Source organism: Meles meles, chromosome 4, assembly GCF_922984935.1.
Source record: "Meles meles chromosome 4, mMelMel3.1 paternal haplotype, whole genome shotgun sequence".
Taxonomy (NCBI): Eukaryota; Metazoa; Chordata; class Mammalia; order Carnivora; family Mustelidae; genus Meles; species Meles meles.
This window is the reverse complement of record NC_060069.1, coordinates 53,447,256-53,474,859: the sequence shown is the minus strand read 5'-3', so window position 1 is coordinate 53,474,859 and position 27,604 is coordinate 53,447,256. Positions and strand designations below refer to the sequence as shown.

The window sequence follows — 27,604 nt, the reverse complement described above, 5'->3', positions numbered from 1 at the left end:
AACGAGGACCCACACCAACACAAGCTGGTATCACCAACATATTGGTATCACTGAAACAACACTTGAAAAAGACTTTCCGAGGTGGAAAACAGTTGCTCTCTGGCTGCAGTCTTCGTGGCCCCACTCTTCCCGATTTTACAGACGTGCTACGAGTACTTCTTGTGTTTTCTACAGTGGAGAACTTTGCCTGTCCCTGAATTGTAACTTGTCCTAGTAACAGGAAGAGAATTGCCAAGCCCACTGGCCGGGTGAGGATCTGAATGAGAAGAGCATCCTTAACACAGTAAGAAGCTTCCGTTGAGAACTGAACAAGAGCAGACATCATCATCGTTGTCATCATCAACCAATCAAACACCTTCCAAGCCCGGCACCGGTGCTTACCTCCTCAGGTTCTATCAGCTTAAACTCCATGCCACGGCCTGTCCAGGCAATGAAGTGGGCATTGGCCGGGTCATCAAGCAGGGTAACCAGGAACTGCCACAGCTGAAGAGAACCTCGCCTCTGGTAAGGGGGCCCCTCCCGATACATGGTGGGCTCTTGTTTGACTTTGCCTATTTGGGATGAGGATATACATGCAATAGTTTAGTCTTAGGTTTCTTGGACAATTTGGGCATGAAGGAGTTGTTAATGCCAACCTGGCGTTCACAAGATTGAGGGGCTCTGATATCGCTGACATTGTGGCTTAGCAACAAACTAGAGGAGCTACTTACCTTCCAGTCTCTCAGGAACAACACAAGTGTCGTCAAAGTACAACCGGGGATCTTTTTCATAGGAAAAACCTGAAGGAGAATTTAAGAAGAATGATCATGCTGCTTAACAAATTCTATCTGTATCCTACCAAAACTCTGGTTTTAAGGACTAAAATGGAATTCTGCTATTTCAGGTCCTAAGCCCTACTAATTACCATATGTTTGCCAGACTGAATCTGACAGGGCTTCAAAAGGACTTAGGCCTTGCTGTTCTGATGCCTCAGTCAGAGAAGCATCGATTCCTCCTACTTGAGCTAAGACTTCAGGGAAGTGGTGAGTCACTAGTAAGGTCCTTCACATCTTGTTATAAGGTCTGTATAGGTCCGTGTTGCCATGACTAAGCTTTTATATCTGAAAAGACAACTCATCTATTTCTGTTGGCCTACCTGGGAGGATTTGGTTGATCTGTACATAGTCTTGCCATTTTCCTTTTAGCAAATATTAATTTCAACCTTTCCCAGGAATTGTCGAGGCTGCCCGTGTACCTCATTCAATTATGAAAGAGCTTGGAGGGTGGACAACGCTGCCGAAATGAGTAAAGACTTGGGCCTGTGGAGGATTGTGACCAGCAATACATTTAAAAGCAAGCTGGAAGTCTTATCACCAGACATAATGGAAGAAATCTGAAGAGACTTCCTAGCAATAAAAACTTGTTCATTAACTCTTTAAAAAAAAAAAAACAAAAAACTTGTTCATTGTAGAGCTAATAAACCAGAGGTCAAAAAAGGGGAACTGATGGGCTCAACACATGTAAGTGGAAATGAAAGGAAGGGAGGGCAAAAAGTGAAAGGGGTCAAGGAGAAGGAAGGATGGCCGGCACTCTCAATCCAGAATGTGCGCCTTCCGTGCTGACCACCCAGTCACGTCACCAGGCACCGACAAGATCAGCAGTTCAAATCAAAGTCAGGTAATAGGCTTGATGGGACCACATCGCTCCCTGTGGCCAAGCCTGTTTCTAAGGGGTGAGCATGCCAGCCCCACTCCCCTTCCAGCACACTCCTCAGCAGAGAGTCCTGGCAGTTCCCATGAGCTCAGCCATGTACCCTGCTCTGTCCAGCTGGGTGGGCAGTACAGGGGTGTGCGTGTGTTGGGTAGGTGCATGGCAGGTGTGTGGTGCGGAGATGCCGTGAGCCTGCGCTGCGGTGAATGACTAGCATGAGATTTGGAGAAGGATTTGCTAGGACTTGGAAAGTTCACAGGTAAAGACGCCAGGAAATAATCTGTTCTTTCTTCACAATCGGCCAAGATCAAGTTCTTCTTGGCAGGACCAGTGCTCTGTTTAAAAGGCCTGGGACTGGGAAAGCACTGCCCACCTTGGAAGAGACTGAGATTACCTTAGGGTGTGTGCTACTCATTTTTATTTTCTCAGCCCGAAGCACTATTTCTTGGTTTGCCCCACGATATCAAAGGAAGTATATTTTACTGACATTTATTTATTAGCATATTTTATTGACATTTGTTTATTATTTAATCCAATAAATATTTATGCCAGGCACTGTGCTAGAAGAGGGTGGGTAACAAGAAGAACAGAGACTTGGTGCTTGCTCTCATGGGGCTTGTATCCCAAAGGCAGGAGACTATTGGGAAAGAAAAGTGAGACTTGGGGTAGTGGGGAGCATTATAGAGCGTGGGCCATGGATCCGGACTGACGGACCTGAATTCGCTGTGTGACCTCTCTGTGCTCCAGCTTCCTCACTTGCAGACAGGGGAAGATGCTAATTGTATGAGAATTAGTTGTGTGAGAATATGGGTTATTAATATATACTCTGTTACATTGATCTGTTTATCTTTTTACCTTGGTGTCAAGAGTAGTGCCTGGCACATAAGTGTACGATAAAGGAGAGTTAAAAAGATTAAGATACTAACTGTACATTGTAATGAGTACTATTAAGAAATTAATGGTAGGGGGGCCCGAGTGGCTCAGTCGGTTACGTGTCTGACTCTTCATTTCGGCTCAGGTCATGATCTCAGTGTTGTGAGATTGGGCCTGAAGATTCTCTGTCTCCCTCACCCCCTTCCAAAAAAGAAATAAACTGGATAATGTGAGAGCTTTATCTCATACAGTATCTCTCATGGGTTCTAAATTCCTTGAGGATAAAGAACATGTCCTGAATATCTTTGTATTCTCATATCGCCTTGTACATAATAAGTGCTCAACAAATATTTGAATAAATATGAAAGAATCTCCATTAAAAAAAGATTTAAGGACACAACACTTGCTTTTAAGTCAGGGTTTCAGTGAATCCTATGATAAATTTATTTCCCAATCTGGTACCAGGAAACTGACTTTTATGACAAACTGTTATACTTTCTATTATCAATAAGAATTACATAATCCCTCCTCATGTTTCTTCTTTCTACATTCCTTTCTTTCCTTCTTTCTTTTTCTTCTTTCTCCCTTCCTTCCTTCTTTTCTATCTCTCCCTCCCTTCTCTCCCTCCCTCCTTTCTTTCTATTTTTCCCTTTCTTTCTTTCTTCCTTTCTGCCTTGGCTGCCAGGAACCTATAAATTTCCTGACTTTCCCTCTGGATTCTGATACTCCAGTGATGTTTTAAGGGCCTTATTATAAAGCCATTATAAGGAAACTCTTTGAAATTTACACATCTGTCAAACTTGTATTATCTGTAAGGATAATACATTCACTGTATACAGGAAAAAAAAAAAGGTAAATCTACATGAAATTCTAGGTTTGGCTTTCAAACCAATCAGATGAGGGCCTGCCCTTGAGTGTCGTTTCAGTGTATCTGTGGTTTCTAGTCGCTGCCCCACGAGGTTCTCTAAACATCTGCAAGGTGCTGTTGGCTTATGTGAAATTAAGTCAGTTGAATTTGCCCCCGCAGTTACAGCAGTTGTGGCCACAACCATCCCACCACTCAAAGGTTGCAGGAAGGAAGAACCTATTTGAGGAGCCCAGTGGAAATGAAAGATTCACCCGCTGTGCAGAGATTCCAGGTGAACGAATGCTAAGGCAGGATGGCTATCTTAGTAATCACAGATGCCAATCAGAAACACTTGTTTCACTAACTGGCATCTGTGGTCAAGCCTCTAGAAGGAAGGAGAAGCCACATCACAGTAATTTAGAGCAATTAAAATGCAGGTCTCTTTGAAACTAGCTTCTCCGCTGCGTGGGGGGTCAGGTAGAGGAATGGAAGAGAGTAGGGGGAAAACATACAAACTCGCCAGATATTCTGTGTGTAGTAAGCAGCCCAATGCTTTACTAAAAATATTTCCTTTAAGAGCATGCTCCTTCCTAAATGTTGTAATTATGCAAAATGTTTTCCTCCCTCTCTTCCCCTACCCCCTCCCAGTTTGCCTGCTGCAGACATCAATTGCTGCCGCAGAAACATTCAGGAACCTGGAAGAGAGCCTCGCACAGCTGTGCTGATCGATTGCAGTCAGAGGTCCGGTAGACAGCCCTTCCTTCCCAGGGCTGGACACGCACTCCAGAATATTCTCGGGCACCCAGTGCAGCCCCACTGGGTCTCACCTCTCTCCAGGTCAGTGGGAAGCAGCTCCCCATAGAGATCATGCTTGTGAACCAATCATGACACAAACGAGCAGGTGCTTCCTAGTACTGTCCCATTAGCTTTTCAGTCCTCCTTGGATACACATTGGAATACCTGGGGACCTTGAAAAAGAACTAATGTCTAAGACCCACCCCAGAATTTCTGATTAATTGTTCTGGGTGAAGCCCAGACACCAAAAGTTTTGAAAGCTCCCAGCTGATTCTAACATGCAGCCAAAGCTGCAACTCCCAGTGCTATAATAGTTCTCAAACCAGAGCGAGCATCAGGACCACCTGAAAGGCATGTCACCACAGGGAGTGCTGGGCCCCTGGAGCCTCTGAGGCAGTAGGTGGAGGGGGGGATTCCCGAGAACCCACCTTTCCAACAGATCCCAGGTGAAGCTGATGCCATGGCTTTGGGGAATCACACCTCTCTGGGTATTTAAGGAGAGATGTATATGACAAAAGACAAGACCTACTTCTGGGGAAAATGTTTTAAGAAAAAAAAAAAAAAAACCCTTCCCTGTTTCAGCGTTCAGAGAAAAAGTCCTAAACCTACCATCTCAAGTCGTCACACAGTTCCCAAGTGCTCATTCAGGCTGGCAATGTTATATACTGCTAGATACATCTCCTTGGATGGAAATTTTATTTGCTTTATTGGTTTATTTTTTCTTCATATTATCTCATGAACTCTGAAAAGTTAGAGTCATTACTATTGAAAATGACGGTGGCCCTCACTGCGTTCAGGACCGTGCCGCAGAATGACTGAAGGTTACTGTCAGTGAGTTCTCACTTTCATGACTCAAGAAAGGTTTAACCTATCTATGATCCCAAATCTTAGCGTGGGAGTTGAGTAATTTTCAGTTTGTTTGAATATTCTTTTTTTTTTTTTAAAGATTTTATTTATTTATTTGAAAGACAGAAATTACAAGTAGGCGGAGAGGCAGGCAGAGAGAGAGAGGAGGAAGCAGGCTCCCTACTGAGCCCGATGCAGGGCTCGATCCCAGGATCCTGGGATCATGACCTGAGCCGAAGGCAGAGGCTTTAACCCACTGAGCCACCCAGGTGCCCCTGAATACTCTTTTTTAAAAAGTTACTTACCTTCATGGCTGCTGGAGAAATACCCCCCTCTGATGTAGGACGACTGGCAGTTAGGCACTTCTGAAAGAAAAACAGACATACACCCTGTCAGTAGTTTCTGCAGGTGAGTCAGCACATCTCTTGACTTGCAGCCCTGTGGTAAAGCCCCCTAGACCGTCTCCTGCTCCCAGGTCATGTCTTTCTTGTCCTGACCTGGGAGAGAGGTGTCACCCTAACAGACAACATGGGCAACACCATCACCCACCATTTGAAAGTAGGACTCTTGGCTCCTCATCAAAAGAATGAGTAGGAAAAAATAATGCTTTATTCTCATGACTTGTTCATCTTAGAAATTAGCACCAACTCTGGGGAGAGAGTTAATGGTAGAAAAAAAACTTGGCTTTCAAAAGGCCAAGCTTGGCCTTCTGTCTCTACTGACTCAGGGGCTCCAGGGGTTAGAATGGGATGAGGGGTGCTTTAGATCTTTCCCAATTTGCTCCCATTTACAGCTGACAGTCACATCCAATTCTGCTCCAATGGATGAGGGTGCTTTCTGGGCCAAAGAGATTTGGGGATTTGAGGTTAGGAAGCCAGTACAAGAGCTGGCAGGAGGGGAGGGGGGAACTTGCCCTTTGCAAGTACATTCCCACATGTTGGAAGTGTTGGAATGAAACCCGTGGTCAAGTGAGCTCTTCTTCGAGCGTCAGGTTACCAAGATGTCCACTGAGAGGAAGGCTGGTACGTTGAGCTGTGCCCATACGGGACACACGAGTTGCAGATATGGTAACATCTGCTGAGTGTCTTGCTTTAAGGGAGTGGGGTGGGTGAAAAACTCGCCAGGATGGATTAAAATGTCAATCCCAAAGGAAAACTGTTGCTGGTCATGCCTGTTCCTGAGAAAAATACATCAAAGCCTTCAGGAGGAGTGCCAGTGGGAATTTTACAAGCTATCAATACCTATACATGCACTTGGTACTTTTTTTTAATATCATAAAGCAACAGATGTCTCCCTTCTGTCTACTTCACAGCCTTTCCCATAATCCATTTCTGCCTGAATTGAGCAATCTATATATCATCTCCTAGAAGGCCAAGAGCAAACTGCATATCCTATTCCATTTGCAAAAGTCGTTCAAATACGTACTGCCCCACTGCTCCCCCAGGTTTTTCAAGAAAAGCACCCATGGAAAAGGCTGAAGGCCTAGCTACCACCCTCAAATTCCTTTAGCACCAACTGCAAGAAAAGACTGAAGAAGTTTCAGTAATTTCTGAAAGAAGAGGAAGAGAAGAGGAGGAAACAGTTTCAAAATGTGCAAACTGCAGCATTCCAACTCTTCTTTCCCTAATGATGTCACTTTAGCTACCGGGCCTGGAAGATACATAGTTAGTGAACGAGTGTGTGGTGGTCGGGGGAGAGCCCCCAAGTACACCTTAAACTTCTTGATGTGCTTACGTCTCCAGACAAGAGGTCACCCACAAATAGACAACAGGTGCCCTCTCCCTGTGTACACCAATAGCCTCTGAAGGACACCAGGAACTTTCCCAGGTGAAAGCAATGCAATAGGGCAGTGAATCCCATGAAGCAATCAACAAGATAGCCTTCTCCATGGTGTACCCCGCACCCCATATAATCATGGCATACCTGGTGCTTCTCAAAATACCATTCATTCCAAGAACAGAAAGAATCCCACCCTACATGTAGGCTCTCTTCCTCATGCCCATATTGGGAGTTGGTGAGTCTACTATATCCAAAAGGAAAGCCATAAAGCTAGGGGCAAGGACTGAAATGCAGAAATGATATTTCCTAGGTCCAGGGATCCTAAGATCTTACAAAAGGGCATCACCATGACTGGATCTTTAGGCTTGGATTCAGAGGTGTACTCCCCACCACCTCTCAACGCCTACTGCCCTTCCTACCACGGGATGGCTTTTCTGTTTGTTTGTTTGTTTTAAAGACTTTATTTATTTATTTGATAGATAGAGATCACAAGTAGGCAGACAGTCAGGCAGAGAGAGAGGAGGAAGCAGGCTCCCCGCCGAGCAGAGAGCCCAATGTGGGGCTCGATCCCAGGACCCTGGGATCATGACCCAAGCCGAAGGCAGAGGCTTTAACCCACTGAGCCACCCAGGCGCCCCTTCTGTTTGGTTTTATACTCAGTTGTGCATAAACAAGTCTGCTTTACTAGCTCCTAAGTTCTTTGAGGGCGATTTTTAGTAAAGCTACTCCCTAAAGCTCCGCACACAGAAGACAATAACAGTCAGACAGATAAATGAGAGAACGAAGAAAGGAATGGCATGATTTTATGCTAACCTGAATCAACGCAGTAATCCCGGGGCTCCTGCTTGATTCCCATTGGTGACTGGAACCCATGTGCTGGGGGGCCTGGCATGCCTGGGCCCCCATGTTCATAGAGTGGATCATGGTATTCTTGTTTGAATCCCTGAGGGGGCGGGGGAGCTGCAGGGACAATAGGTTCTGACATTTGCCGGTGGTAATTGGGGCGAGTATCTCCAGGAACTCCTGATTGAGGAGGGAAGGGGTGGCAGGGTTCAGACAGTTGTCTCTGAAATCTGTAAGAAGAAAGTAGTTATAGTTTTTAACTAAGAACATGATATATGCCTCCTCTGATTTAGCATAGGAATTAGAAGTTCAGATAAATGAAATTATTTGCAAAGCACTTATTAATGCTTATTTCCAAACATTTTACCCTCTTCCCCAAATTATATGGCATAGTTCAGACCTCTTGAGTCAGGGAGTGGCAAAAAAAAAAAAAAAATCAAAGCAATGACACATAGCCTCTTGTCTCCCACGCACATTTATTTCACACAGTCCATCTGTACATTTGGGCCAGATTATGTGTCTAAATATATACGACCACTTATTTGCAAATACGACTAACATATACATATATTTACTAGTTCATTCCTTCTTTTACCTGTAGATAGAATTAAATTTTAAAGACCAAAGAGTACAGATTGACCAGTTAGAAAATGTAATTTAAGAAACCCATTCATAATAGCAATAAAAAATAGAAAATCTCTAGGAATAATCAGGAAATGTGCAGGCCATATAAGAATAAAACCTTAAAACTATTTTCTGAGGAAAAGAAAGAAAATTAAATTAAAGAGAAAATATTTAGGACTTTGAAGCTATTCGTTTGTTAATTATTTTTTAAAGCAATGACTTCCCAATCAACTTGATAAAATGATTCTAAATTTTATTTAAAATATTAAATAGTTTTTGAAAAGAAATGATGATATATTAGATATTCACAAATTTTCTAAAACTGCAGTAATGAAAACAGTAATACAAGGAATGAAAGACAGGCATATCAAAGGAATTGAAAGGGAAGTAAAAAACTGAGGTATATTCCAAAATTTACTACTTGTTAAAGTTAGCATTTGAAATTAGTGTGTGTGTGTGGGTGGGGGGGATAGGTCCTTGTTTTATACCACATGTCAAAATAAATTTCAAATGGATTCAAGATTTCAATGTGAAACCTCTTTTTTTTTTTTTTAAGATTTTATTTATTTATTTGACAGAGAGAGAAATCATAAGTAGGCAGAGAGGCAGACAGAGAGAGGGGGAAGCAGGCTCCCTGCTAAGCAGAGAGCCCAATGTGGGGCTCGATCCCAGGACCCTGAGATCATGACCTAAGCCAAAGGCAGAGGCTTAACCCACTGAGCCACCCAGGAGCCCCTCAATGTGAAACCTTAATGGCAGAGAAAATATATGTGGAAACATATGATCTTGGAGTGAGGGAAAAGCTTTCTATGCATCATACCAACAATGGAAATCGTCAAGATAAATATGGATATTCCTCATTGTATAAATTTCTACAGGTCAAAAAACATCAGAAACAAAATCAAAAGAATACAAACTGAGGAGAATGTCTCTAACAGTCAGCAAACATCAAAAACAAAAGTCAAACAAGCTGGGGAAAAGTCTCTAATAGGTACAGCAATGTTAATACTGTTGACAACAAGCAGTTTTTAAAAATCAGTAGAGAATGACTATCCCAGTAGAAAAAAATTGGTAACAGACATAAATAAAGAAGAAACACTAATGATCATCAACAAAAAAGCAGTTCAATTTCATCAGCGATCAAAAAAGTACTAAGAGAGAAAGGTTTGTCCTGGTTACTTGGAGGATGAACAGGTGGTTAACAGAACTGTGCCTGGTACACAAAAAGCACTGAAATCATAGATGTGATGAGATCTAGCTACAAGGACAGCCACCAGTGCAAGCCTCCAACAAGGAAACTGGCTAAGCACATTGTGATACAGCGACTGAGTTGAAAGCAACAATCGAATATGATGTCATACACAAATATGTAAGAACCTGGAAAGATATCTTTGACGTATTGTGAAATAGTTCCAAAGAGCATCAAATTTTTGCAAAAATAAAAATTATGAAAAAAAAAGTATGGTGCCATACAAACCTTGGAGAGATCTACATACTTATATAAATATGAATACTGCTTATCTTTGGTTGGTTATGATATTAGGGGATTTTCTTTTTTTGCTCATCTACAGTTTAATAAATATACACTACTTTATGATAAGACAGGGCAATAAAAGCCTTTTGTTATTAACTGAGTAGCATTAATATCCTTGAGCTGTCAGAAAAATCCGGAAGTGTGCCAACTGCCCTTTCTCTGTTGGAAGGGCAGTATAGTGAAAGGGAAAGTGATAGACGGTAAATTTTCTTAGCTTCAGTTTCCTTGTCTGTAACACGGGGGTGTATTCTGCATCATAATGCTACTGGAATGACAAAATAAAAATCATGCCTACAAAGCACAGTTTGCACCATGGCTGTAAGCACTACCAGACTTCAGGAGGATGGGTTTAGAAGTCAGAGACGGCAACTGTCAAAGTGAGGTCTCCATCCAGGAAATATGCGTAAGGCACTCATCTCTGTGTATAACGAAAAGCATTTGTGAATATATGCGGCGGAAAGCAAGAGCTGAGGTTCAGGTTCAGAAATTACCTGTTCACAACAACAAATTCCAATAGGTTATTTAAAATCAACAATAGAATCCTGTAATATTAAGGTCTTACTCTAATTATAGCTTGACTCCTATGAATAGTTTTCATAAAATAATTTGAATTTGATTTGAATCAATCTGTGGCAACAGGTGGCCAACAGACTTCTAGAATATCAAGATTTAAAATCTTTAACTGAAGAGATTTGGATGCAGATAAAACATTGTTTAGATCGGGGTTTAGCACGGCATGCCCTCTGTGGGAATCTTTACTACCTTACCAAAAGCAGCGCCATAAGATCATGCCCCAGCATGAAGATCACCAAACAATTTTACATACGCTCATTCTTTTATCCCAGATGCCAAAGGCCTCGGAATCTGCCTGGTCAATGTATTACACAAGTTGTACCAACTGTAGAAGGTTCGGTGGGCTGAGAGCCTTTCGCTGCGGTGCTGAATGCATTACAGTGGAACTTCATCAGGAATGCGGATTTTCAAGGTTGCTGTTATTTAAGGAAACCCTTCCATGGTCTTTGAAGAAGTGTAAATTTGAAACCCGGGTTTAGGCTTGACATTTAGAATACAGGCAGCAGCAGCACACTGCAAACCTGAATTTTTGAAGAGAATTCTGAAGAAGTGGGCAGAAAAGAAAGACGAAGATATTCTCAAGGCCTTATTTTTATAAAGTACCAAACCTTACACCCGCAGGAAGGAACAGGAACGAAGGCACCCATCTTCCACATTCTCTCCCCTCTGCCACCATCTTAGCACCTTCAAAGGTGACCTCCACAGATCACTTCCTTTGATGGCTCTGAGAGGGCACAGAACTGCTTAGTCCTGTAACCAGAGCCTCTGCAGCTGGCAGGCCAAGTCCTTCACTTCCTCCCGGTGCCTAGCTTCTCACCTTCCAGAATGAAACTCTAGAGTCGGCCTGGTGTGGCCCCTCCAGGAAAAGGTACTTCCACATGGGTACCAGCCAGCAGCCCCTGTCCCTCCCCCAAGCCCCACTTCAAGGGTGCATGGAGCTTAGAGGCCTGGGATCTGCAGGAGAGAGTCTGTAATTGGGATGGTTCAGTCCTGGTTTGTTTTGAGGGAGTGGCATGGCAAAGGGGATCTTAAGGGTAGGTCACAAAACCAACATACTTGGAGAAAGCGTCTCTCAAAGCTCGCTGCTGATAATGGGTTTTATTCGCAGAGATTAGTAGAGTAATTCCATTCTTGTCCTCAAAATACATTCTGTGAACTTTACTCACTGACCTTCACTTGAACCCCCTTCCCTTTTCTGCAACCCTTTTGAAGTATCTAAGAACGTGTTGTATATGTAATACAGCTCTGACAAGGATGCCTCCTGTTTACGGAGGCAGGCAATCATTTTCAGTGGAGGAGCTGCTTGGTTCCTCACAAGCCCCTTCTCCTGCTCACCCCCCTCCCTTCTCCCTCCCACACCCGCCATCCCAGCAGAACTCCTCCGTGGCTGTAGTGAACTCACAGCTGGGGAGCAAAAGATTTCTGACTTTGGAGTGAGCTTAAATTCAATAGGTGACGGATGAAGGCTCTTTCGGTGCCAGTTTATTTAAAGAACCAGTTATTTATTTATTTGTCAGATTTATATAGCGCCTTTCCTCCCAAGAGCTCACCCACGCTACCAACATTTGGTTTACGTTATGAAAACCGTTAGATGCTTTTTCTGCATTTCCTTTTCGGTTTCTGCTGCCAACACACAGAGTAAACACAATGCTTGGGGGACGAAAGGAGAAAAGTGTGGATTTGACGAAGGCTACACAGTGGCTATGGGTACCAGGTAAAGTAGCTGTGGTCCAGAGGTCAGCGGGGAGATGAGACAAAATCGGCCAGGAAACCAACACCATGTCCTTAATGTTTCCATTAAGGCTAAGAGAAGGTAGAACAGGGAAGCAGCAGAGCCGGATAAGAGGCTGTGGCCGTGAAGGCAGAAGATTCTGGGCTGAAATCCAATCTTTACCACTTACTGGCTGTGTGACCTTGGGTGAGTTATGTAACTGCTCTGAGCCTCATTTTCCTTGTCAATAAAGTAAGGATGATCAGGATACCTGTCCAAAGTCTTGTTGTAGAGATTACAAAAGCTAATGCATGAAACAGGGCCCGGCTAGCTGTTAAGTTCTCCTTATATTACTTTCTTTTTTTTTTTTTAAACAATATTTTTTTTTATTTTTAATTTATTTAACAGAGAGAGATCACAAGTAGGCAGAGAGGCAGGCAGAGAGAGAGAGGAGGAAGCAGGCTCCCTGCCGAGCAGAGAGCCTGATGCGGGGACTTGATTCCAGGACCCTGAGATCATGACCTGAGCTGAAGGCAGAGGCTTAACCCACTGAGCCACCCAGGCGCCCCACCTTACATTACTTTCAAACACCACCATCAACTGCCCCAAATCCTTCCCCACTTCCCCTCCCCCCAACAAGCGAAATTCAGAAGCTACATAACTGTACGGGGAGATCTTAAAGAATCGGGAGAAAACCATCACGCACACATGGAAAGAGTCCACTAGTTGCCTATCCAATATCCACTCTCCCAGAATAAAAATGCTGATTTTTATTCACATTTATTTCATACTAACGTTTACTTTCCTGCCATATACCAAGAGCCAGACGCTGTTACCAAACAAAACTCGAACACTCCCTAAAAGCACACCACAGAACTCTGAAAAAGCTCTCAGGGCTTTGCGAGGTCTGTCAGCATGGCCGCGACTCAAATTTGGCCCATCTAAACTGTGATAAAACATTGATAGACGAGGAACAAAATATGTCCTTTAAAGGCCTAGATGTTTGTCTGGTTTCCTAACATCAAACACAGAAGGAGGACGGGGATGGAAATACAGGATGTCCTCAGAATATCAGGTGGTGAGAGTGTTAGCTTTATGTGCACAACACTAATGCGTCTGATGATGAAAAGATTAGGGATAAAGGGAGATTCACACGGTAAGAACCTACCCTTAACCAATGAAGCAACAGAAGTTTCTAAGCTGTGGTATCTGCATCATTTTAGGAAGATTCCTTTATGGAATATGAAAATGATCTTTAAACAGTGTCACCAGAGGTAGCATTTACTGAGCCCTTTTTCTATGCCAGTCTGATGTCATTGAATCCGCCTGATGATTCTATGTGGCAAGTAACTACCCTTCCACCGTTTTCAGACAAAGAAACCAAAGCTTAGACAAAGTTAAGTGCCTGCCTGAGGTCACGCAGATAGGAAGTAGCAGAGGTGGGGTTCAATCCCAGGCCCAACTCCAGAGCCTATACTGTTTCTGTAACTACTTTTAAATACTCTCTTGATGATATTTAAATAAAAATCATATAGTCCAGACAGCTAGAAAACTCCCATATGTTTGGAAATTAAGAACTATATTTTTAAAGAACTGCAGGATTGAGAGAAAAAATAGAAAACACTTAGAACTGAGGTTTTAAATCAAATCAGAATTTTAATTTAAATCAGAGCTTCAGGGATGCAGCTAAAGCAGGACTTGGGTAGGGGAATCAAGTAACTGATTGTACAAATCAGGACATTCAGGGGAGTAAAAAAGGAAAGGTACGAGCAATAACTTCCATTAGGCATAAACCATAAGTGACCTGGGACCAACGGAGTATCTGGTGACCCCAGCCTTAGGAGAAGTTTTATTTGCTTACACATTATACTATAAAGAAAAAAAAGCTAAAAAAGTAATGAGTGAATCAAAGCAAAGCACTTAGGAAAAGAAAAACAATGCAAGGAAGTAGAAAGAATAAAAGATTTTAGTAAGAGCGGGGAGAAGTCAATGAAATAGAAAACATCTCATAGAGAGGATGAGCAAAACCAATGTCGATTTGTTGAAAAGACAAATAATATTGTCTGCCAAGGACTAACTAGAGATTTTATGGCAATTAATTTTAAAACTCAGACAAAATGGAAAAATTCCCAGAAAAAGTAATTTACTAAATTCACTGAACTAAATAGAAATTCAGAGCAAGACCAGAGAAGAAGATGCTTAACTGGTAATTAAAAATCTGCCCACAAAGAAAATATCAGGCCCAAATGGTTTTACTGGTAAATTCTTCCAAAAATTCAAGGAATAAAGAATTCCAATTTCACGTGAACTATTCTGGTATACATAAAAAGGAAGACACCCCACCCCCCACTCCTTTGATGAGAATAACTTCAGTGCTAAAACCCAACAAGGATAATATAAGAAAAAAAATTATACATTATTGTCAATCATAAATACAGATGCAAAAGTCCTCAATATATATTAGAATAAAAAGTCCAGCAATGCGGAAAAGGTAACACATAACAAGTAAGTTAGATTTAGCACACGAATACAAGGTTGGTTTCAGGTATAAACCAACGTAACTCACTACATCAAATGGAAGGAGAAAATTCACTTGATGATGTCTATAGACAGAAAAAAATGTTTGATAAAATTCAATATCTATTCATATTAAAAACTCTTGAGTAAACTAGGAATAGAAGGAAATTTCCTTTAACTCGACACAAAGTAACAAAATAACTAGGATAAACATGGTGAAATGCTAAAAACAATCCCTCTTAAGGTTCAAAACTAACCCCCCACTCTAACCATTAGAAGTACATCAACCAGTCTGTCAAAGAAGCTTCCATTAAGCATCTCCGAAACTCAGTCCCGGATCCCAAAGTGAATTGGTGCCGCCATACGTAACATGCTATTAACAGCAGTGCGTGGAGAGGAGATGCGTCAGACACATTCACTTCATTCCAGGCCAGGCTACAAATATGACTCACAGTCAGGTTCTTCCCTCTCTAAAAACTACAAAATCTGAAGGACAAAAATGAACAGCAATTTATTGCCGATGGACTTTAAGGGAAGAAGTAGAAACAACAAAAAGCCCGAGTTTATTAAATCTCTTAATCTGTACAGCATCTTTAGGGAATGAATAGTTATCTATCAAATCTCAATTCCACAAAATGTAAGCTCATTCCTTTAAGCTTTGAAGACTGGATCATAACCACTGAGGGAGAGAATTTTCTTGAACGGGTTAGGTGATTTGCATAACTGACCCTTTCTCGGTGACTCTGGGACATTCTATTCTATCAGTTCAGCAGGACAGCCTATGACAATACTGATCCCTTGGGGAACATCCAGAAGCAGAGGATTTTTCTGCCAGAAGTACTGTCTTAAATGTTGTCATTTCTTGAGATCTGCCTCTTGATGCTGAGAGAGGAAGCAGTGTATTCCAAAATTTTTAGATGAAAAATTTCCTAGTGGAGCCTCTTCAGTTGAATTGTGGGGGACTACCTCAACTCGAGATGTAATGAGAAATAGTAAAACAAAGGACAAAATCATACCTAGCCAGTACGATGGGTATAACATAGGAACATTTTCTAAATTCCTCCACTCAGCCCATGTAAACATCATAAGCAACACGATGAAAAAACTTTTGAGACTGGGATGGCTGAATGAAAAAACACGCCTCCTCTTTAAAAAACAGCTGGTCTTTAAGGATAAATGGAACATGTCTCAACATGCCAAATTACATGTTAGTTTTTCTCCCCCCCTCCTTGAGGGGGAGGAAATCACGAATATAAATCATGGCTTCCAAACACAGTATTTATCTTCTAAGAATAACTTATGAGTTGTGAAAAATTATATACTAAGATTATATGGGACATTAAGAATGTACTTTTGAATAGATTATATTTTACTTGTTTAAAGCATAATCCTCGCAAACTACTAGCACTGTCAATAAACATACGCTGAGGACAAGTAAGATACTGGGCTGAGGAGGTTCTAAGTCATGGTTTTGAAACCTCTGAAAGTTTATTCAACTGCAGAAATAAGGCATACTGCGAGCAATACAAATAAGGTAACTGTCACAACATGAGGTTAGACGAGTAAAATAGGAATTTAGTAGGATTTTGTAATTTAAGGAGAGAGTTCTGGTAGTTTAAGACAATGTTAGCAACCTCCCCTCCCCCCCACCAAATCATAACCAAAACAAATGGTGCGGGTGCTTTGGTTTCTAAATGTAGGCCCCTGTAGTTGGCTATGTGACCATTAGGAAATTCCTTAGCTGTTCTGAGGCCTGATAACTCTTATCCGTGGAATAGGGTTTTTTACTCTGCTTTGGTTAGAGGATTGTCAAAAAGCTCAAACGAGACTATTTGCCCAGGCACCTGGGTGGCTCAGTTGGTTAAACATCCAGCTTAAGGATGATGATCTCAGGTTCCTAGGATCAGGGCCCCATGTGGGGCCCCACCCTCCCAGAAAGTCTGCTTATCTCTCTCCTTCTGCCCGTCCTCTGCTCATGCTCTGTCTTTCTCTCAAATGAATAAGTAAAATCTTAAAAAAAAAAAAAAAAAAGATTATTTCCTTCATATCTCATATCTTGTAAAATACCATATATTTTGTTGGGGGGTTATTTTTTGAAGTAATATTCTTAGATTGTAATTAAATACAAATTTAATTTTCTTTTAAAAAATAAATCAAAGAACAAACTCCAGTTACCAAAAAAAATGATCTGCTCCATTTTAGGCAGGTATAATCATTATGAAAGGTGGGATAATGAAGCTTGTTATCATACACAAGTGCAATTACTATGACTTTTACAAAATCAGACCAGGGATTTTAGTTTGCCTCATCTTCTGTGTGCTCTCCAAAATCTATAAGCAAGATCATTTGTCATGTCTTTGATATAATTTACATCACCCAAATATCACACGGATAGCATTATTAAGAATTGATAAGGGCAATAAGAACAAAATTCAGAGTACTGGGCATTTGATGCTTAAGAAAAAGGGGGGCTGGAGTAAGGATGGGGGTAGAAGAAACAGCTGGATCATGTTTTCTCAAAGTGTGACACTAAAATATCCAGGCCACGCCCCAGACCCACCAACTCAAAATCTGGGGCCAAGGAAGGAATCTGCGTTTTTAATGAGCCCCTGTGGGAACTCCTGTACACTCGCAACCTGGTGGCTACAGTGCCCTAGGGTAGAAGACTGAGTGTCCCAGTGTTGCTCTTGTTTTATCAATTTAGGACTTTGCCCTTCACCCCAGTTCTCCCAAGGACCTCTGTATCAGCCCCGTGTGTGTGGGGTCTTTTTATTCTAGACCCACAGTCCCAATGGCAGAATGTAGGGGAAGTAAGTCTAAGATACACAGGCAGATGTCAGGGAGGAATCCTCCCCAAAAAGAAATACCTGGTTTCTGGCTTCTGCCTCTCTCTCTCTGGACACCTGAGGGCAGATACTCCTATATCTCAGGGATCAAACCTCCCCTTTTGGAGGACAGAGGGCTGGGTAGCCTGGTGACAAACCTATTTCACCATGGAGACTAAGGCTTCCTGTCTGCCAGGGCTGCAAGAGGACAAACATTCTCCTTACACAAGCCCTCTGGATAAGAAACAGGATTGAGGGGGAACTATGAATAAAAGAGACTGAACATGGAGTAATTTTCCTTTACACATGATATAGCAAATACAAGGTTTGTTAAGTATTTCAAATACCAAATATATGACCTCCTTCATCCCTCCTCCTCAATTAATGATCCCTGCAGAAAATCAGGAAGATACTGTTTAAAAACCACAAAACTAAAAAAACTTTTGAAATAAAAATGCTATCTAGGCCTGGGCCTGAGTGCACAAACTGGCAGCCTTGCAGAGTGATTTTGCCCCAAGAAGTTTTGTTTAGTCTGCAAAGTGTTGCTGTTGTTTTCAATTTGAATTAGTTGCCAACTTAAAAAAAAAAAAAACCACAAAAAACCCCACACAACCTGGAATTTTCACATGAAAATCCGATTTCTGAATTCTCCTGAAGAAGTGCAAGGCTGTTAACAAGGTAATAAACTGGCAAAGCTTAGTGGTAGCTATCTCCCTCAGATGAGCTCCCTATTGAAACCAAGGCCTGCTATTGAGACAGTTGAGTCAATGCTTGCCTATTGGGACCTATGTATCATTGGTGTTCATGGCTCTTGGCCTCACTAGGGGAATAACGACTAACCAGCCAAATTATGTAGTTCTTTATGGTGACTTTCACAGCAAGGGGGAAAGGGAATCAGAATCAGACAAGAGGGGCGCCTGGGTGGCTCAGTGGGTTAAAGCCTCTGACTTCGGCTCATGTCATGATCCCAGGGTCCTGGGATCAAGCCCCGCATCAGGCTCTCTGCTCAGCATGGAGCCTGCTTCCTCCTCTCTCTCTCTCTCTGCCTGCCTCTCTGGCTATTTGTAATCTCTGTCTGCCAAATAAATAAATAAAATCTTAAAAAAAAAAAAATCAGACAAGAATGTCTACTTTCTTTTCAGTGTTTCATCTAGAAATAATAAAGTGACCCCTGAGTAAATCTTGGGATGTATGTGGGTTGGACCAAGCCTGAGGAAGGTATACTCCTATATCCTCCCTCTCCCGCCCCTTGGCCCCACACCCAGGCTGGGCAGAACAAGAAAGCGAGGAAGGAAATACCAGTCACCATCTTGAGACCCTTGGTAACATCACTGACAACTCTCTACCTATATGTCTAGAGAGACTTGAAATAAAAAGATGGGTCTCCAGAACACCCTATATAAAGGAAGGCCACAGGCATCCAAAATTCTAGAATACCCAGATAATGGACTTACAAGGCTGGGACCTAAGATGTTAAGTTTGGTGTTTTTCGAGTAGGTTCCCTTTCCACTTTAGTTTGTTTGATGAATGAAAGACTGGGCAAGTTATTCCCGATGTCTCAATTTCCTTATTGAACACAGAACCTACCTAGAGTGAAACCAGAAGATTTCTATCTCCAAAATAGGTAATTACAAAATAACGTCTTTGGTTAATTCCCTGTTAAAATACGTTAAAATCAGATGAGTGATAGATAATATGTTTTGTAATTTAGCAATCCTCCCTAGTATGTGAGTAAAATGTTAATAAAGTATTTGTGGGTAGCATAAACCAGGGTTCAGTGCTAGCAGGGAGTATCCAGTGAGAAGCCACAGCCCTCAGTGAGGGTCAACAGATTGTATAACCTGGTTCCGTCAGTCTTCTACCTCCATAATGGGGGGATGGTACTAATGATCTCTCCTTTATCTACTTCATAAATCGTCCGATTTATGTACCTCAAGAACAGGGTGCTATATAAACGGGTCACATTCTTGTCATTTGTCTTACCTCGCAAGACACCTCAATGCCATGAGAACGTTATAGGTCCCTGGGAAACACGACTAACTGCTTCCTTTCTCCTGGTGGAGCACAGGGGAGGGGATGAAGGCAGTGAAAGAAGCCCAGATCAGCACCCACCTCTGTTCTGATGGATACTGGTTTTCAGGCATCATCTTTGGCATCTGCAGGGGCTGATGTGGTGGCCGGGGGACCGCAAAGGTTTGCTGCTGTGGTCCAGGTTCAGGAAGCGAGTGAGGGGCAGGGGCGGGGCCCACACCTGGTACTGGGCCCGCTGCAGGGGCATGTGCAGAGGTGGGCAGAGTTGCCTGGGGTGGGGGGAACAGGGAGTTCTGATGGGTGGGTGACAGGGGGGTGGTGGGAGGGGTTAATGGCTTGAACCCAGAGGGAGGCTTCCGATCATAGGCACTGTAAACAGAAAGAGAAGGAACCATTAGGCCATGATGAAGCCATTAGCCTGGTCCCTGGTCTGGCAGGACAGCTAGGCTGGGTGGCAGGCCACACTGCCAGGAAATGACAGCATTAACATAGTTAAATTGCTGGCAGCCCTGAGGGAATATTTGTACCTCTGAAAAGTGACAAACACACTGCGTCACAGAGACTTGTTTAACACTTCTAGTGATTCTTCTCAAAGATAATTTTAGCCTCTGTTTCCGGTTTCCTTTTTCCCCCTTCTAAAAGCATTCTCCATATATGCCATGTGTAGGGATGGATGGGGGGGGGCAGAGTTTGTGCCCTGGGGATTTTCTGGCCCTTCTCCCGAGGATTCCAGGGTCCCCAGGAATTAGTCAGGTTCTCTGTGGAAGATACATTTCTGCTGTAACATCGCTTGAGTTAACGACTCCTCTCCCCCTTTCCCAGGCAGATCTGTGTTTATCTTCTAGAGCAAAGACTGATTTAAAATTAAAGCTTCATTCCTGGGGCCTGGATATTCTTAAGTAAAGGGCAGAGGCACAGGGACTTTTTCATATATTCTGATTTGAAGATTACTTCTTTGGTGCTTAAAGTTCACATTAACATATGATAGACATGAAGAAGTATATATTCCCTCCCTAGAAGCCCCAGATCAAATATCCCAGTATTCAGGGTTCTTTCCCTCAGGAGGGCTCAGTACCCCCTGCGCTCAGTTCCCCTGCGGAGCCCGTTTCACAGTTTAGCTTTTCATGTGCAGCACAAAGTCCCCCGTTTGTACCAGCCCCCACCTAGAGGACGACATCGTCGTGAGCGGCGACTCTGAGCTCTACTCTAAGTGTCTGCTAAGGGTCCTTGAAGCAGCCAGCGGTGGGGGCGGGGGGGAGGCTCCTTTCCGGCCGGCCGTCTCTGGCTCCACTTACCAATAGCTGTAGAGGCACTTTTCTCCATAGTTAGCACCGAGAGCCTGCTCGTGGCTGCAGGATGACAGCTCCGAGGAGGGGCTGTGCAGCTCCCGTTTGATCTTGGTTGGAGGTGGGGCGTGAAGCACCACTGCAATCAGAAGAGGGTTGGGGCGGGGTGGGGGGGGGTAGGCAGAGAGAGGATAGCTGATTAAAAGCAAGCACAATGCTTTCCTTCTGTAATCCCTGTCACCAGTGGATGGTTCTTGGAAGTCATATCGAGTCACATGCGGGGGAAAGCCAAACGCTGAAACACAGAGACTTCCATCTAAAACCAATGAAAAGCTCTTTCAAGTTGCAAGTCATCATCTGACACTTTCAAGTCGCCGTCTCTTTATTCCCCCATATCTGTGGTGTTGGGTCTACTTCCTTAAAATTCCTGCAGGGGATGGTTCGTCCAGAGAAATGCAGGTGCGACAGAATACCAAGAGTTGCAGACATGGAAGAATTCTGTTTCCAAAAGGAACAAAACAGCCATAGACACATTGGGAGACAGTACACATTAACTTACCAAAGGCTTGAAACTGCTCTGCTAAGTATATTTCTTATTCAGAGACATATAAATTAAATATTTGACTTTTTAAAAGTCCTTCCTCAAGCAGCTCTAAATATCAGCTCTGAGTAAGAAATACTGAGCTTTAAAGGCATTTCAAAAATTTAAGAGCAAAGAAATACAACAATGGACCAAACATCAGCCTAGCTAAGGCTAACTGCGTAAGGACAAGTCCTGGAAACCTCTGTGCTTATGTCTGTTCTGTGTCTTTCCTACAGACCAACCCCCGAGGGTAGGTTTTCATAACCAATCTTTTCAGATAAGTGCCAATTACTTCTCCAAAACTGATGAAATAGTACACAGAGCTCTTGCTTAACGTTCAGAAATCAAGTGCATATTCCTTATGTGATTCTGAGAGGGCAAAGTTTTTCAAATCAAGGTGACTTACAGGGTAGCAAAATGAAACAAAGTAAAACCAGGTTTGCCTTTTCTGTCTCATCTAGGAGCTGACTCATTTTAGTGAGGGCATTTTACCCAAAGTAGAAGGACAAACTCTAAAAGACGCTACACCACGGGGGCTGTTTGTTCCTTATGAGTTAGGATTGCTGCTCCCAGTCCAGCTCTCATGAAAGGTGGGAGAGAGACGAGTTAAGTTTTGTGCCAGCAACTCTCCACCCTATCAAAGGTCTCATTAGATAGCTAACCACCATCACTGCCCTGATATCCCACCAAAATTGAGTTCTGACTCAGTGCTTGCCCCTAGAACACTTTCAGGAGCTTAGTTCATTCTTAGTGATGATACCAGGCAGAATTAGTGAAACGATCATCTGTTTTCTGCCGAGAAGACTGAACAATCTTCTGGCCAACTGCTTGCTCAGGTGCCATCTCCAACCCCAAGTTCAGGTCTCTGAAGTGAACAAATGCAACAGATGACTCTATCACAGATGACAAGTTTATAAAGCAACGTCCTGCCAGTGACTGACTGGAAAGGACAGGTTTTTATAATTCCTTTCCCACATAATGCCAACTGCTTTTCCTAAATACATGCAATAAGTTCGGAACTGGAAGACTATATTTAGAAGTCATTAGAGTCGCTCTCGTGATTTTTTGATGGTGACATCATGGCAGCAACCCTCAATTGTTATCAAATGTTTTCAGACATTCAGACACAGAAAATGGCTAAGCTTGTTGTTGTGAGAATGTTTTTAGTACATGAAAAGTGAGAGTCAGACAACTTGACACAGAAAAGCACTTCTCCAATGCAGTGGTATTCTGGTGGTTCTCAGCACGGTCCCTTTGTCATTGCCTCTCCTCTCATTAGCCTTCTGCCATAAAAGTTTTGGAAAAATCATGAGGGAAGGTTGATGATGTCCCAGTGTAAACACAAGTCACATGTCCTTGAAAAGTCTACTTTTCTTTATGTAAAGAAAATCCTTTATAATCATGACTTTACCTACATTTAGAAAGTTAAAAATTTATGGTATCACTCAATTTTCCTATTTCAGGTTTTGGAAATGTATTGACATTTTCACAGGATTATTTATAAAGTTACCAGTTCTGCTGACAAGACTAACTCCAGAGGGTAAGCCAAAGTTGTCCAGAAGGAAACATTTTTCTAATGGCTTCAGGAAGAGCACATACCCATTTTGAAAGAGAATCTAAACTGACAGCTAAGTCTGATGTCCTGATTTCTTCAGATCTACACAGCACTCTTAGTGTGTAAACTATCATTTTGCCTCTGAAGTAAATGGCATCTTCTACTACCCCCCAAACTGTCTTATTCCTGGAATCTTATGTTCTCTACACAAAGGAGGAGTTCAAGAAATATCTGGTGAGTGGTATGGTCTGAATGTTTTGTATCCCCCCCAAATTCATATGTTGAAATCCTAATCCCCAATGTGATGGTATTGGGGGGGTGCTTTGGGAGGTGATTAGGTCATGAGGGCAGAGATATGTGAGGACAAAACGAGAAGAGAGCCTTCACCTGACCATACTGGCACCCTGATCTCAAACTTCCAGCCTCTAAAACTTTCAAAATAAGTGTCTGTTGTTTATATGTTATCCTGTCTGTGGTATTTTGTTACAGCAGCCTGAATGCACTAAGACAATGAGTGACTGAGCAGATTGTTTCCAATTAATTTTTAACCTTGAAGTCTGGGACCGCTTCTACCCTACAAGGCAAGGCAGTGTTAGTCATAAATATGTTTTCCCCAGGAATGAACCACTGCAAAGAGAGAGAAGAAAGTGGAACATGGCCAGAGCAAGAATTGAAAGTTCCACAGGTCAATGAAAAGACAATCATTAGGGGCCATTGGAGTGGTAAGGAAGGAGGCTCAGCTCTCCAAAGGGACTGCTGGGCCAGAGGATGTGTGAAGGAACCTAATTATGGCATGCATTAGTCAGAGATAGTGGTGTATTTAAAGCAGGAACTTAGAAGCCCAAGGAATGCTCCTTGCTTTCAGTCTGCTCCCTCCTTTGTAAAATGAGATATGTGATGCTGCTTTGAGAAATACAGAAAATGGCACAGCACCTTACAGATGGTGCTATGATGTTGTGTAATTACACACTGTGCTTTCAAAAATAGAGTATTTAACTTCGCACAGGCAACTTCCTAAATTATGACAGAGACCTAGGACTACAAAGCATGGCGACGGACTGGAAAGAAGAAAGGTCATGAACTCCTGAGGAAGTTGGTGAAGAAATGCCGAAAGAGTTGACTATGTAAGTGGATAAACATTTTCTACAATTAGAAATTTTGAGTTTAAGCTCAGAGTTACAGAAAATGGGCTCAATAATCCCCGTTGAATACAGACAAACTTTGCTGTTATAAAGATATCATTCATTCATTCATCCATTCACCCACTCACTGAGCATCTTCTATGGGCCAGGCACCCTGAAGACGCTGGGGACAGGATGTATGCCCAACAGCCATGGCCCCTTTTTCATGGCATGCACAATTTAGTGAGGAATCTGACTTCTAGCATCATCTCTTAGATGCACTTCGAGTTAGACCAAGGACCCATAGTCCTCTTCATTCAGGGCCCTACATTTATAAGGACCGTGAGGCCCAAAGGAATTAAAGTAATTGCTCAAGGTCTTGGAGCTGCTATTAGAGGGGACAGAAAGCAAGTGTTTCTGTCATTTCAGTAATCTACAGCACTGACAGAAATGGGAGACATTTTGCTCACCCACTTTGTACACTAAAAATAGAGGACACGAACCTTTTTTTTTTCCCCCAACAAAAACAAAAATATCACATTACACCTGGTGGAGAGAAAGTACTCTAGAACAAAGAGAAAAATGACTTAAGTATTAAGACCTCTGGAAAAGAACAAGGTAGACAGACAAGAAAGAGGCAGCCAGACAGACCCCTTAGCATTTACTTTGTGATAAGTTGCTCTTATATACATTATTTTAGTCCATCTTCCCAACACAATGAAAAAGCTACTTCTAGTATCCCCTTTTCATAGGATAGAAAACCCAGGCTCAAAAAGGTAAGTAATCTGGCATAGTCTCTTAGCTGTAAGTGGTCAAGATTCCTACTTAAACAGTGCTTAGTGACTCTACCATATTACCTCCTGAGAGAATCTGCAAGAAAAAGACTAAATTCAAAAGTATTAAAAGAAATGGGGGAAGAGAGAGAAGAAAGACAACACCAGAGAAGAGAGCAGAAGAATATTTTTTTGCCAGCTCTCAGGGTCTCTACGCTCATGTTTATTCTGCAGTCTCCAGCGGGAGACACACCTGATACACCTGCATCCATCCAACTCATACCTTTCTTGTCCCTAGGCCACCAAAATGCCCAAGATCCCTCTTTCACTCCTACTGGGAACCAACATCTCTTGACTCCAGTAGCCTTTACTTCTTATCAGTCCTTGCCACCCATTCCACCTAAAAGATCTCCCCTCCCTTCTATAATCCAGCTGACCAATATCTTCTGCTTATTAAGACAGCCATAGGAATTTGAAGTCCTGGTATCTTCCACAGCCGGTCACTGACTGGCCAGATCCCACCTTATGGCCATGGATACCATCTCTCTGCCTCTCCTGAAAGTGCTTCTAGACCATTCCCTCTCAGTGCCACCTGTGAGGCAAGAATACTTTGAGTGAGCTATCTGGACTCTTACTGAACTTCAAAAACTCTGTTAAGGATCCATACACTATGAGAGTCTCACTTGTCAGGGGTAGGAAAGACAAGGATTCCTGTTTAACCAGATTTAAGTCTGTATCTATGGATGTGTACCACAAAGTACAATATATTGCTTTGTAGACCACCATAACACCATTTTAAATCTAGATATTATGTTCACAGATCAATCAACTTAACTTTATAGTTGGTTTCTTATTAGGGAGCTCTTTGGGAGATTTTTCCATCTGACACGAAAAATCAAGCCTGAGGGACTCCTGGGTGGCTCAGTTGATTAAGCATCTACTGTTGTCTCAGGGCATGATCCCAGGATCCTGGGATCAAGTCCCACATCAGGCTCCTTGCTCAGCGGGGAGCCTGCTTCTCCCTCTCCCTCTCTTTGCTGCTCCCCTTGCTTGTGCTCTCTCTCGCTCTCTGATAGATAAATAAATAAATAATTTAAAATCAGCCCTGATCTTAGCCAACGCAATAAGGCAAGAAAAATAAATACAAGGCAAATAGATGAGAAAGGAAGAAATGTAACTGTCATTATTCAAAGATGGCCTGATTTGGTATGTAGAAAATATAAAAGTATCCCCCAAATATAGGAATCAGTAAACTAATTTACCAAGACCAATGGCTACAAGGCTAATACAAAAAAGAACCATTTCTGTATACATGTGAAATTTAAAAAATAAATTTACAATAGCAACAAATGCCATCAAATGCCTAGGAGCACATCTAATAAAAGACATGTAAGATGCCTAAACTGAGAACTATAAAACACAAGAAAATTAAAGAACTCTCAATATATGGAAGGATATATCATGTTCATCATTTAGAAAGGTTAACATTATAGCGATATGAATTTTTCCCAAATTTATCTACAGGCTCACTGCAACCCCAAACTAAATCTCAGCACTATATAGAAATGAGAATAAAGAAATCCCAATTACATTGACCAACATGGAATCTCACAAATATGCTTAGTAAAAGCCAGACACAAAAGAGTACATACTGCGTGAGTCCATTTATATAACATTCAAAAGGACAGGAAACTAATAGATGGTGTTTAAAGTCAGAATAGAGGTTACCCTGAGGGTAGTGCCTATTCAGGGGGCACAAGGAGTCTTCTTGTACTCTGATAAGTTCTGGGTCTTGATCCAAATGCTTGTACAGTTTGTCAAGCTTTATGATCTATACATCATATCAATCAAGTTTCTCTGTTTTTGTATTAAGTTTTTTAGTTTAATTCCAGTATTGTTAAGATACATGGTTATTTTGGGAAAACTATGGAACACTCCATGAATTTGCATGTCATCCTTGCTCAGGAGCCATGCTAATCTTCTCTGTATCATTCCAATTTTAGTATACGTGCTGCTGAAGGGAGTGCAAGTTTCTCCTTTTTAAAGCAAGCAGCCCTGCTCAATAGCATCATTGAGTTAATACTTATTAAGAATTCTCAAATTTTAGAAAATCTTTCTTCTTTGATGGTATAGAAACAGTCTTCCAAAGAAATAACCCAATTGTTTTGAAATAGAAAAAATAGACAAACTGGCCCATTCAAGAGAAATAATAATTCCCTCTGCTGACAAAATCTGTTTCCTGCCCACAAGTACAGGCTTGTGGACTCTGTCCAAGTCAGCTACCCCATGCCAGTGCTGGCAGTGAACTTCACTATTACAGCACATACGATCAAAACAAAGGAAAACACTTTTGTTGAATGTTATGATGAACGACAGTTTGATTTAAAAGGATTTTTTTTTTTTACTAAGACAAAACCCACCTCCCCTAATAAGGCTTTCCTTCAGTGTTCCCATAATCATCAAAGTTTCAATTTGCCACTAACTTTGTTATAAATATATACAACATTCGCGTAGTTGTTGCGCGTTAAAGAAATTGCTGATCAGTGATACTGCAGTCTGAGGGGGAGAAAGACTAAGTCCATCGTTATTTCTCCCACTTCACACACAGGCTTTGCCTACTTTCCTGTCTATGGTCATTGCTCAGGTTTTGTTTTGGGATTTTCCTCCTCCCTTCTTCAGTTTCAGTACCTTCATCTGGAGCAGACTCATCTTTTCCAAACGAGTTGTGCAGGCCTGCCCTGGGGGGAGGACCTTATGTGGTCACACTCGACAGCCATTATCTTCTTACTTTACACGGAA

At 42.2% G+C, this 27,604-nt stretch overlaps 1 protein-coding gene and 1 non-coding gene across 3 annotated transcripts in view; both read right to left on the bottom strand.

Moving 5' to 3' along the window:
- Window positions 1-27,604, bottom strand: part of ETV5 (ETS variant transcription factor 5) — a 59,249-nt gene that overhangs the window by 10,246 nt on the left and 21,399 nt on the right. For both annotated transcript variants that reach the window (XM_046003134.1, XM_046003133.1), the window contains exons 6-11: window positions 20,783-20,912; window positions 19,569-19,856; window positions 7,643-7,902; window positions 5,356-5,415; window positions 711-779; window positions 382-551 (exon numbers count right to left, since the gene is read on the bottom strand). In XM_046003134.1, coding sequence (XP_045859090.1) covers window positions 382-551; window positions 711-779; window positions 5,356-5,415; window positions 7,643-7,902; window positions 19,569-19,856; window positions 20,783-20,912 — 977 coding nt within the window. The remainder of the gene's footprint in view (window positions 1-381; window positions 552-710; window positions 780-5,355; window positions 5,416-7,642; window positions 7,903-19,568; window positions 19,857-20,782; window positions 20,913-27,604) is intronic.
- LOC123941058 lies at window positions 26,726-26,832 on the bottom strand. Its single transcript, XR_006818155.1, has one exon. It is a non-coding gene; the product is annotated as a U6 spliceosomal RNA (small nuclear RNA).